The 12,041-nt window shown below is 36.7% G+C and overlaps 1 protein-coding gene across 1 annotated transcript; it reads right to left on the bottom strand.

Annotated features, from left to right (window-relative positions):
• Positions 1–7,756: 7,756 nt before the first annotated feature.
• On the bottom strand, positions 7,757–9,755 carry LOC120578155 (eukaryotic translation initiation factor 5B-like). The gene is made up of 2 exons (XM_039830429.1): positions 9,686–9,755; positions 7,757–8,724 (listed from the first exon to the last, which is right to left on the bottom strand). Exons 1-2 carry the CDS (start codon positions 9,753–9,755, stop codon positions 7,757–7,759), a joined length of 1,038 nt encoding a protein of 345 aa, XP_039686363.1.
• Positions 9,756–12,041: the final 2,286 nt, after the last annotated feature.

Here is a 12,041-nt window from a genome sequence, read left to right as displayed (position 1 = left end):
TATTCGACGTACTGGCCTGTGATGTTTGTGAGATTATGTTTTCTTCAAGTATGGTCTCTACAGGCTCTAACACATTAGCCATATTGCTATTCTGGCCAAGTTACGTAGACCCTATCGGAATTGATTGATTGGTCGCTGTTCCTGAAGTAGAAGCAGTGTTCGCTGCTGTTGTGCCAGAAACTATAGAAGGACGCGTCATTTCAGGAAGTATTTTGTTATTCCTTAAATGCATACACAATGCAGGCCAACAAAAAACTTTAGAATTTGAAAAAAATTTCAAAGTTAAAAGCACAAAAGGTCCCACTGGGCATGCCAATTTGTTTACACTGATTTTTGGTAAACAATCGCTGGTTTCAATGATGTTTACTTGCAAGATCAACCAGTAAATCTTAGGAGCATATTGTGCTTTTGTTGTTTGAAAATAGGAGTAATACTTGTTCGTAAAGTATTTTCGATAAAGTAAAGACAAGAACAAAATGTAAAGAATCGAATCCAATCCGTGTTGAATCCAATCGAAATTCTGTAAATAATGACAGTAAAAGGAAGTCTTTGAAAGGACTTAGTAAAACAAGACTTGAATTACAGAAGTGTTTAAAAGATTGTATTGAATTTTTAAAGACTTAATGAAAGTTGGTACACATATTCATACTTTACAACTTGTGACTCGTTTGTCGCTTCCATACGGACAGTATTGAGTGTAAGTTTTTAGTATGATTGAATTGTGACCCATTTTTCCTAAGAAAAACTACTATTTATACAGATAGTCCTATAACTACCTAATCCCATCCTTTCGATTCAAAAATCGAAACTAGCCGTTCGAAAACTAGCTGTTTGCTAACCGCTTGGTCTTATCCACAAGACCTGAAGGCGCGTCTACAGCTTCTTTCATCCGTCGAACTAAAACAGCTTCTTCGATTCCTACTGAGGTACACATGTATTTGTCGATGGATTTCTTCACAAAGCTACGCCCCATTTTTGGGTCAAACCCTTGACTGCATTAAATGATCATATTCTCACAAATATTGACTAACAAAAGGATAACCCTTTTGGAATAGGTTCATCTGCGGCGTTTCAAGCTCCACAGTTAAATCCGCAACCAGTTCCTACAGAAAATGTGGAAACTCACGTGTCCCCATAGCAAAATCAGAAGGCACGTGATGTTCAGTGTAACAGCCCGATTTTTAGCTATATTTATTTTAATTACTTTTATTATGTGTTTATATGTGTTTGTGTGTGATTATTCATCATTGGGTGCATTTTCATGGGTTTCCGTGTTAGAAGGGTATTTTAGTCATTTTGGGCTTAGGGGTATTTTGGTCATTTTGTGAGGACGGGTAAAATTATAATTGTTGGTGAGAATTGTTTTTAGTGATTAGTGAGAACCATTGTTTTACTAAGTTACTAGAGTAAAATTAAGATTTTACCGTTTAGTGACCGTTAGTGACATTTTACCGTTACTTGACCGTTATTAGTGAATTACCGGTTAGAGTGTAGAAACATTTTTGGTTTGAATAGAAATGGTTTAAGTCCATTAAGTGGAGGGTTAGGCCTAATAAGGAGACTTGGTATAAAAACATACTCTTATGAGAATTTCCTCACACTTTCCTTCATAAGATATTTTTTAGAGTGAATAGAGAGAGAAAGTGGGAGCAAGAGGAGAAAAGGGTTAGAGAGAAGAGGACTTGAAGAATCAAGGGTGATAGAGAGCTAGGAGCAAAATTGAAGCCTAAGCTAGGGAGATTAATCTACTAAGGTAAGGGGGTTAGAATTCATCATAATCACGTTTGTAATTTTCAATTATTTGTATGATAAGTGCTTAATTGGATGAATTGATTAATTGTTCATAAGTGATGAAATTCGTGCTCTAATTATAATGACATGTTTAGATGTATCAAATTATGAATAATTGAATTGTGTTAGTTGAATTACATGTTCAAAGTGTATGAAAATGGGTATGTGTGAAAATATGTTCAATTGGTGAATTATGCATTGTTGTTGATGAATTGTGATAAGTTTTATGATCAATTGTTGTTGATGATAATTCATGGTTTGGGTTTGCATAATTCTTGGTTTGTTGTTGAGAAATGAGATGTTGTTGGTGTTTTGGTGAAAATGGTGAATTAGTCCAATTGTCAAGTGTTTTTTAAGTTTGATTGAGTCTTTGTGAATCTTTCTAGTCATATTGACCTATAAACATGTTCTGGAAACACACTTGGACGATGAGGGATCAAAATTGGGGATTTTGGGTGAAAGGAGGTCCAAACCCATAACATTTTCTGCAAAAACTGTGAATGTTCGCTTAGAGGTTCGCTTAAGCGACCTGTAAGCGAATAGTCATACTGATTTTTCTGGGTTGGGTCGCTTAAGCGACCAGTTAGCGTGCTGGTAAGCGAAGATTTCTGGTTGCTACTGGAACTCGTTCGCTTAAGCGAACTGGTGAGCGACCAGTCAGCGAACCAGAAAGCGTGCAAGTAGGTTTGCTACTATAACTCGTTCGCTTAAGCGAACAGGTCCAGTTTCAGCCACTTTGATCTTTTGTTCCGGGTCTTTGGGGACCAATCCGGGCTTTGTGCTTGTTCAATTTTATTTTATTTTTCAAGAAATTTTCGTTTTTGTTTGGCCTATTAGAGGGGTAAATCAAAACAAAAATATTTTATAGGGGGTGAATCAAAATAAAATTTTTACAGGGGAAAAACTGGAAATGACCTATATTACAGGGGATAAATGCCTATTAACCCATATTTAAATTATAAAAATTACAAATTGGAAAAACAATGAATATACACATATATAACAAATGAAATTGCAAAACAAAGAGAACCGAATTTAAACCATTTATCTGTTAGCTTTATTACTTTCATCTTTGACAAATTTGAACAAGCACAAAAAATAAAAGCAAAAAGTGGCTGCATAATACCCCAACCGTGTTTTTATCATTTGAGTTAAAAATGCAGGGAGAAAAACGTTTGTAATTATTTTCTTAGTATTCTAAGTTGTTCTATAAGTTAAGAATGATAAATCAAAAATAAGGAATATACTTACAAAAATATAACAATGAAGCTTAAGTCCCATTATCTTCATTCTTCAACTTAAACCTCCATAGTTTTTCTTCTTTTGTGATGTGAGTTTGTTATCATCAAAGTTCAGCCAAATCTAAGAAGGAAATCTTCTTCGCACATAGCAGTTTCATTTCCTCTTAATTTTTAGGGTTAATGGTGTTTTTCACTCCTGTAATATATGTCATTTCTGGTTTTCGCCCCCATAAAATTTTCAGTTTAATTTGCACCCTCGTAAAATTTTTATTTTCCGGAAAACACCCCTAATAGGCCATTTTCAGAAAAAAATTTCAAGAAATTTTGGTTTTTGAATGGCCTATTAAGGGTGTTTTCCGGAAAATAAAAATTTTATGAGGGTGAAAATCAAACCGAAAATTTTATAGGGACGAAAACCAGAAATAACATATATTACAAGGGTGAAAAACATTATTAACCCTAATTTTTATAAATTAACAGCCCTTGCGGTTATGATTAATTTTTTGGTGTACGTACGTGTTACGATATTAAAGTTGCATCTTTAAAATTTTTGATAATTTGATTGATCCAAATTATAATTTTATCATTACAAACTTCACTTTTTAATGTAATTTTGCAGGCCTCTTTATTTTTCCTATGTTATATTACTTGAAGTTATTTATTCTGACTTTTTATTTACGAAAATCACTACGGTAGATTATAACGTTACTTTGTTTTGGCAAAGTAATGACTTTGATTCCATATTTACTTTTGCACGTGGAATGTGATACTCAAGAGTTTTTGTTGTGTTGAGTTGATAAGAACTGCAACAAGAGGAGTTAAAAGAGAAAAAGTGAGTTTGGAGTAAAGGTAGTAAATTTGGAAGTTGTATCAGTAGAGATTCTTTGGCTTTTAAGAAAAGGTGAGTTCCTAATAAAGTTTTGATCATTGAATAGAAATCCTTGTCGAATTTCGATAGATGATTATGGGTATGTAAGTGGGTATTTCAAGCCTTGTGTATAACCACATGATTATTCATTGTGTAAATTGTTTTTGTGGATGAATAGGGGAAGACATTGAAGAAGAAGAATGGACTGTTTTTGGTGGAAAGGAAGCTTTGGTTCAAGAATCATTTCAGGATAATTGAAGGATGGGAGCTCTTGTCCCTCATTTGGTGGTTCAGTCCCACTTGAATAGGTGAATTCTCTATTGAGAGCAAGAGAAGAAGGCTGCAGGGAAAGCAATGGTAGGAGCTTTGAATTGTGGCAAAAGCTATTGAGAGAATCCAGAATTCTTATGGCGAGTTCCTATTAGTTTAGAACCCTCCTTGGGTAGAATGTATGCTATGATTGTGTGAGAAAACTACTAAGTAATTTTATCTAGTGTATGTTAAATTGCCCCATGATGTGTTTCTATTGCTATTGTCATTGTGTTTGAACTGATAATTGTTTTGAAAATGCTTGGTGATGAATTACACAAAGTTCGGTTGCTGGGATTTGTTTTATAAACCCGTGCAACCGGTTGCACTGTCTTATACAACCGGTATCGCCCCTCCAAATAGTTCAACTGGTTTCGGTAAATGGTGCAACCGGTTGTCATGTCTCAAAACTGTTAAAAATGAGCCCGACTTTGTGTAATTGGCTCCACGAACTATGTAATGATAATGCAAACATAATAGCAATACAATAACATCAGAGAGAGTAAATATATGTAATGATGATTAATATAATGGGAATGATTACTAACTATATGGGAATGGTATGTGATTAGCATATGTTTAGAACCTGAATGAATAGGTTATGCAGTATATGAAAACCCACTCAACAGAATGTATCAGATATACTTTTGCTCATAACAACATATCAGATATATGAAACGAAGCAGGGCAAACCTGGGTAACTTAAGAACCCCAGTTAAAAGGAAAATCCTGAATGTTTCATTGAAACGGAGCAGGGCAAACCTGGGTAGCATAAGAACTCCAGTTAAAAGGCAAATCCCGAATGTTTTAAATAAAGTTTAATAATTCGTGTCCCAAGCAGAATCCGGGTTTCGCCGGATGGGTTATTGTAGATGGTAACCACACGTAGTCAGAGGAGTTCTGGTGACCGGGGTTACTCCACTCGGGATCCATTCTGTAAAATGCACTCAGATAATAATTGTGTGTTACACGCTAATTTCTAACATAATGAGAAATATGACTATGAATATGATTATGATATGACAAGAATTGTGATAGTATATAGTTAGCGATCCTAGATTCCCTCTTATCGCTAAGATGTGCATATCAGAACAGTAAACCTATTTAGGATCTGAAGGTGTGAAAAACACAAGAAGGGGGGGTTGAATTGTGTTTTCTTTTTCTCTCTAAAAAATCTTCTTCTGATAAACCTTCAGAAGCAGTTTGTGAGTGCTTCTGATGAAATGATCAGAATTAGATATGCAGCGGAAAAGAACAGAGCAGAGAAAAGAAAGACAAAGACACAAGCAGTTATCCTGGTTCCTTCCACAACACGGAAGTAGTCCAGTCCCCCTTGCACTTCCAAGGAGATTTCACTATAATCACAAAGATTACAAATGCTCAATACTTTCTAAGTATGAGACTTCACAAAAATGCTCAAGCACACACGCAAGAGTCTTCCAATGCTCAAGCACTAAGCAAGAGACTTCTAATGCTCAAGCACGCAGGCAAGAGACTTCTGATCAAACAAAAATACAGAGAATTGAGTTTGACTTGAACACTTGATATACAATCAGTGGTGTTCACAATACAATACAATAAAGACTCTAGACTTTGAATTTCTAAGATGTATCAAATCAGTGCAGAAATTCAGTGTGCTTTGTAGAATCAATTTGACAGAGTTTTGGCGCTTTTGAACTTGTATATCTCTATCTTTTATCTTCAAGTCTTCACTCCTTTATATAGAGGCGTGAAAGAGACGTTGAGATAATCAGCACGTCTAAAGAGTCGTTTGAAATCCTTTGATCATCCACCAGTAATCCTTTGCCTGATTTGGGTGTAGTCCTTTGAAGAATAAGCTTCAAATTCATTCCCATCTTGAAGGCACAAATTCTGCAGGCATGGCTGTTGTCTTGTCTTGTAGCGTAGACAAAAACAGAGTAGTGGAGGTAGTGGTTGTACACTTGTACTTTGTCAACTCTATTAACGAGAGACAAGTGCTCAGTGCTATCCATATATCCGTTGGTACCTCCCTTTCAATTCTTCGTTCTTCTTGGATAAGACTGAATTGAGAATCAGCTACTTTGAATCTTCAGTTTGATTAAAGGATCAAACGTAGCTTCTGGTGAAGATATTGCTTCTGATGAAAACCTTTGCTTCTGATGACCTTATGCTTCTGATGACGTCATCACTTCAGAAGCACTTCAGCTTCAGGAGCAGTTTTCTTCAGATGCTTGGAATTCGTTTGCTTTTCATTGTTCTTCCAAGACCTATTGAAATTACTTGACTAGCCTTTGGTCCTGTAAACTTGAACAATAATTAGTAATAACCAATTGACAATTTTTAATACCTTGTTATCATCAAAACTCAATAAGGTTCATTGTGAAACACATTTTGTTCCAACAATCTCCCCCTTTTTGATGATGACAAACAATAGTATTTAAAATGTTCAATTGTTGTTGATCTAATTAATAAGTTGACCACTGGGATAGGGGTTTGTAAGCTCCCCCTGAGTCTAATAGATCTTTAAGGTGAGGTTTGTAAGCTCCCCCTGAGTTCTATTCTTATTAATTAAATTTCAATAAAATACTCATAAAAATAAATAATATCAGAATTATTTAAAAAGGTTTTGGGTGTGCAACTAGGGTTAGGCTTGCTTATACATCTGTTCCAAGAGATACTTAATTTGCTCATCCTTCTTCTTAAGTAGCTCATCCTTTTCTCTCATTCTTCTTTTAAACCCAGCATGAATTCTTGCAGCCCTTGTGATGTACTCTTCTTCTGGATAGAAAGGAGTGATGTCCAGCAGAGGCACATAATTCAGCTCTTTCTCTTTAGCTGCTTCATGCATATCATCCAACATCTTTTTCAGCATGGCAGAGTGAGATGAGACACACTTAGTGCTTAGCTGATCCAGCAGCTCATCAAAACTCTTCTTCAGATCCATCCACTGATCAAGATAGTGAATAGGAGGTATAGGAACTGTTCTACGAAGAATCAGTGTCTGAATCTCATCACTAAGCCTGATTAGCTGTTCATCTATATACTCAGACTCTAGGATATTGTCAGGAATGGGTGAGGGTTCAGTTTGAGTTGTATGAGATGTGGAGGGTTGGTCAGAGGTTAAGTCTATTATAGAAGGTGATGCTGGTTGTTGTTGTTCTGTTGTTTGATGGTCAGAGGCTGTTTGTTGTTGGTCAGAGTCATGATGTTCATGAACAGACTGTTCAGAAGCACCAAGCTCTTGGTCAGAAGCAACTTGTTCAGAAACAGTTTGTTCCTGAACAGTATGGTCAGGGATGGTTTGGGGTTCTGTTTGAGTTTCTGATTGTTGGTTTTCCAAAACAGTCTTTTCAGGGACTGTCTTAGAGGCCTTTGTGAGTGTTGGTTGCATTTCACCACCTAGATGTTTTTCTAGGTTGTGAAGGGTTGAGGATTCTTGTTGTTGGGGGATTTCTGAAGTAGTTGCTTCTGAAACTACTTCAGAGGCTCTTTGTGGAGTTTGGTCATTTTGTTGGTTTGTTTGGTTAGGTTCTTGGTTGGGTTGAGGATGTTGTATGCTAACAGCTTATGGAATGACTGGATACAAAGGATGAGAAGCAGGCAAATTGAATTTCTCACAGAGTTTAATTCTGTTCTTAGAAAATTCAATTTGTGTTTGCTCATAGTCAAAAGTTCCAAACTCTGTTAGTTTTGTGGGTTTGATATTTAGAAGTTTTTCTATGTGTTGACTAAGGGGTTGGTCATCTGATTCAGTGGATGATGATGAGAGTGAAGAAGGAAGGTCAGGAATCTGAGTACTGATGTCAGTTTTTAGTGATGTACCTGAAGAGTGAGCTTCTGGAAGAGCTGCTTCTGAAGCTTTAGAAGCTGGTTCTGAAGAAGTAGCTTCTGAAGCTTGCTTGTCTTTCAAAGCTTGAGAAAGCAGTTTCACTCCCTCCTGAACAGTTTCCTTTTCAACCTCAGCAGCCAATGCAGCAAACTCAGCAGCCTTCTCAGGAGCTAGCTTATACCCTGCAGCCTTAAGTTGTTCCTCTCTTTTCTTCTGCTGTCTCAGCTCCTTCATCTTAGCCATCCCAGTTCTAGTATAATTCCTAGCATATAGCCATTGTTCTGCTGTAGGAACATACATTGGCATAACACTAGGCTTATTCTTAGCCTTTTTAGCACATGGCTCTTCTTCTGGCTGTTCAGCTTGATCTTCTTTGCTACCTTCAGCAGTTTTTAGATCTCTTGTTCTCTTGTTTCTGATGGTTTGAAGAGCAGCTTCTCTTGTCTTCTTAGGACTTAGAGGTTTTTCAGAATCAACTTGTTCAGAAGCAGCTCGTTCAGAAGCAAGTTGTTCTGCTGTTTCTTGAGCACTCCTTTTCCTTTTCCTGATAAGTGGAACTTCATCCAAGTCCTCCACTTCCTCTTGAATAGTGGACATTGCTGATTTTTCCTTCTTAGCTTTTTGATGCTTCTGAGTACCCTTCTCAGTAGCATCATCAGCAAGATACTCCTCCTTGGTGATCTGCTTTTTCTTGGACTTTCTGCCTTTGGCCACAGGCAAAGCACCACCATACATCTCCTCAGGGACATCTTTCAAGTCAATCTTTTTCTTGTAAGTTTTGTAGAAGTCCATGATGTAAGTCCTTTGCACATCAAGGGGATCCTTCTTGCAGATAGGGTTGTGATGAGTGACTAGATCAGATATGACATCAGATTCATGCATATCAGAATCTAGTTTCTTGTGAGCATTTGTTGGAATCAATTTCATCTTCACAAGAGTTGATCCATTGATTATCTTTCCAGTGACTGCTCCCAACTTCTGGTTATCATAAATGCCAACATCCTTCAAGGCACTTAGTATTCCTCCTTCTTGAAAAATTACAGAGAGCAGCCTTCCATAAGGAACAAACTTCCTGTTCTCCATCTGACTCTTCTTTAGTTCCTTGATCATGTACTTGAACATGTACTTAGGAACATTCATCGTGGTCTCTTGAGTGATGGTGTGATGCAGGAAAACCTTGTGTCCAAGTGAAGGTTGATCACTTCCTCCACCTTTGGGAAAGATGTTCTCATTTTGGATTTTCAGCAGCAACTTCTTCTCAATGCTCAAGGTGCTGTAAGGTTTAACATCCTTAGATCCATAGATGGTGTTATTAACAATTTCCTTCCAGGGGCTGGTTCTTGGATTAGGAATCTCTTCTCCAAAGTACTTGCCAGAGGTATCCCTTCCCATGGCTTGAGCAATAATCTGCTCATTTATGGTTACAGGAATACCCATGACATTTGATCTTATCTCTGTACCAGTGAAGGAGAGTAGACCCATTTCTTCTCTGGTTTTTCCCTTCAGAGTAGGATCAACCAGAATCAATTGAGCTTCTTCCTGTCTAGCAGCATCAATGTCAAAGATTGAAGCCCTTACCCAGAATTGTCTGACCAGAACTTCATACGTTGGACCATTGAGAAGACTGAAATAACCCATTAACTTTTGTTTCTTGTAGAACCTTACCAGGTCGCATCCATGGTGGGTTAAGGAGGCGAAATCCACTGGGTTTTTTGCTTGAATGATTAACTCCCATTCTTCAATAGACATGGTTCTTCCTTTTATCTCATACGCAGGAGTATCTATTTCCATGTTTGAAGATGAACCCAAAGCAGAACTTGAACTTTCCATTGATTGATTGAAGATTGAAGAGGGTTCTAGGGTTTTGAAGTTTCTTAGCAACGAAAGTTTTGAAAAGAAATGGAAGTGTTTGTTGTGAAGTGAGTAGTGTGTGAATTGACTTAGTGTTTTTAAGTAAAACGTTTGCAATTCAAAAGAGACAAACAAACATAGCATTAATGACAAATTGGGGGCGCGTGTTAGTATGTTTAAAAGCAAATAAAACATCATTGCCCTTTTTGTTATACTCCAATACAAATAGACCACGTCAGAGACTTTTCAGAAAACTAACTTTTGGGTAATGAGACAGCTGTTACCAAGAGTAACTGCCAACGTTCCCACTAGCCTTGCTATTCAGAAGCAAAGAATACCGCTTCTGAAGTCTTAGTGCTGACGTCATCTTCAGAAGCACATTTTCCTCAGAACCTCAGTTAAGAGCTTCTGATGGACTAAATGCTTCTGAATAGACTTCAGAACCAAACTTCTTATTCAGAGGCAAGCAATTTTTCAATCAGACACAAAATGCATGTTCAAATTTTTCTTAATAAAATCAAATCTTTCAACAGATAAAGGTTTTGTAAATATATCAGCCCATTGATGTTCAGTATCAATGAATTGTATATCTAAAATCCCTTTTTGAACATAGTCTCTGATAAAATGGTGTTTGATCTCAATATGCTTGGCTCTTGAATGTAGAATTGGATTCTTTGACAAACAAATAGCAGCAGTATTATCACAAAAGATGGGAATACTGTTAGCATTAATCTGATAGTCTTCCAACTGATGTTTGATCCAAAGTAGTTGTGTGCAACAACTTGCAGCTGAAATGTATTCTGCTTCTGCTGTAGACATAGCAATAGTTGCTTGTCTTTTGCTTGCCCAGGATATCAGATTCTCTCCCAGGAATTGACAATTTCCACTGGTTGATTTTCTTTCAATCCTGTCACCAGCATAATCAGCATCACAGAATCCAATTAACTTATAATCTAGGGATTTCCTATACAGGAGTCCAAGATTAGTTGTTCCTTTCAGATACCTGAAGATTCTCTTAACTGCAGTTAAATGAGATTCTCTAGGATCTGATTGAAATCTTGCACAGAAGCATACACTGAATAAAATATCAGGTCTAGATGCAGTGAGGTATAACAGAGAACCAATCATACCTCTGTATAGCTTCTGGTCTACTACTGTTCCAGTATCTTCTTTGCTTAAGGTGCAGGTTGGATGCATTGGAGTGTTCATCACTTTACAATCTTCTAGCTTGAACTTCTTCAGAAGCTCCTTTGTATATTTTGTTTGATGAACATATACTCCTTCTTTACTTTGGTTGATTTGAATTCCAAGAAAGAACTTCAATTCTCCCATCATACTCATTTCAAATTCATCCTGCATTAACTTAGAAAATTCTTTGCAAAGAGATGCATTAGTAGAACCAAATATTATATCATCAACATATATTTGTACAATCAAAATGTCCTTCTTAAGAGTCCTTCTGAAGAGTGTTGTGTCAACTTGTCCTCTTTCAAAATCATTTTTAACTAAGAAATTACTTAGTGTATCATACCAAGCTCTGGGAGCTTGTTTCAAGCCATATAGTGATTTCTTAAGTTTATAGATATGGTCAGGATGCTTAAGATCCTCAAACCCAGGAGGTTGTTTGACATATACTTCTTCTTCAATGACACCATTAAGAAAAGCACTTTTGACATCCATTTGATACAATATTATGCCATGATTAATTGCATAGGATAGAAGTAACCTGATTGCTTCCAATCTTGCAACTGGAGCAAATGTTTCAGTGTAATCAATGCCTTCTTGTTGACTGTAACCTTGAGCAACAAGTCTGGCTTTTTTTCTGGTTACTTCTCCTTGTTCATTCAGCTTGTTTCTAAATACCCATTTTGTTCCAATAATGTTCTTCTGAAAAGGTTTGGGTACCAGATCCCACACATCATTCCTTTGAAACTGATTTAGCTCTTCTTGCATAGCTAATATCCATCCATCATCTGAGAGAGCTTCTTCAACAGTTTTAGGCTCAATTATTGAAAGCAATCCTATTAATGACTCTTCTTGTCTGAAATGTGATCTTGTTCTTCTAGGACTATCTTTGCTTCCAATGATTAGCTCCTCAGGGTGTGAAGATTTGTGCTTGAATTTAGGTTGAATAACCTGCTGAGTGTTATCTTGAATATCCTCAGAAGCA

Source organism: Medicago truncatula, chromosome 1, assembly GCF_003473485.1.
Source record: "Medicago truncatula cultivar Jemalong A17 chromosome 1, MtrunA17r5.0-ANR, whole genome shotgun sequence".
Classification (NCBI taxonomy): Eukaryota; Viridiplantae; Streptophyta; class Magnoliopsida; order Fabales; family Fabaceae; genus Medicago; species Medicago truncatula.
The sequence above is the reverse complement of the archived record's forward strand: the minus strand, read 5'-3'. Positions and strand labels throughout refer to the sequence as shown.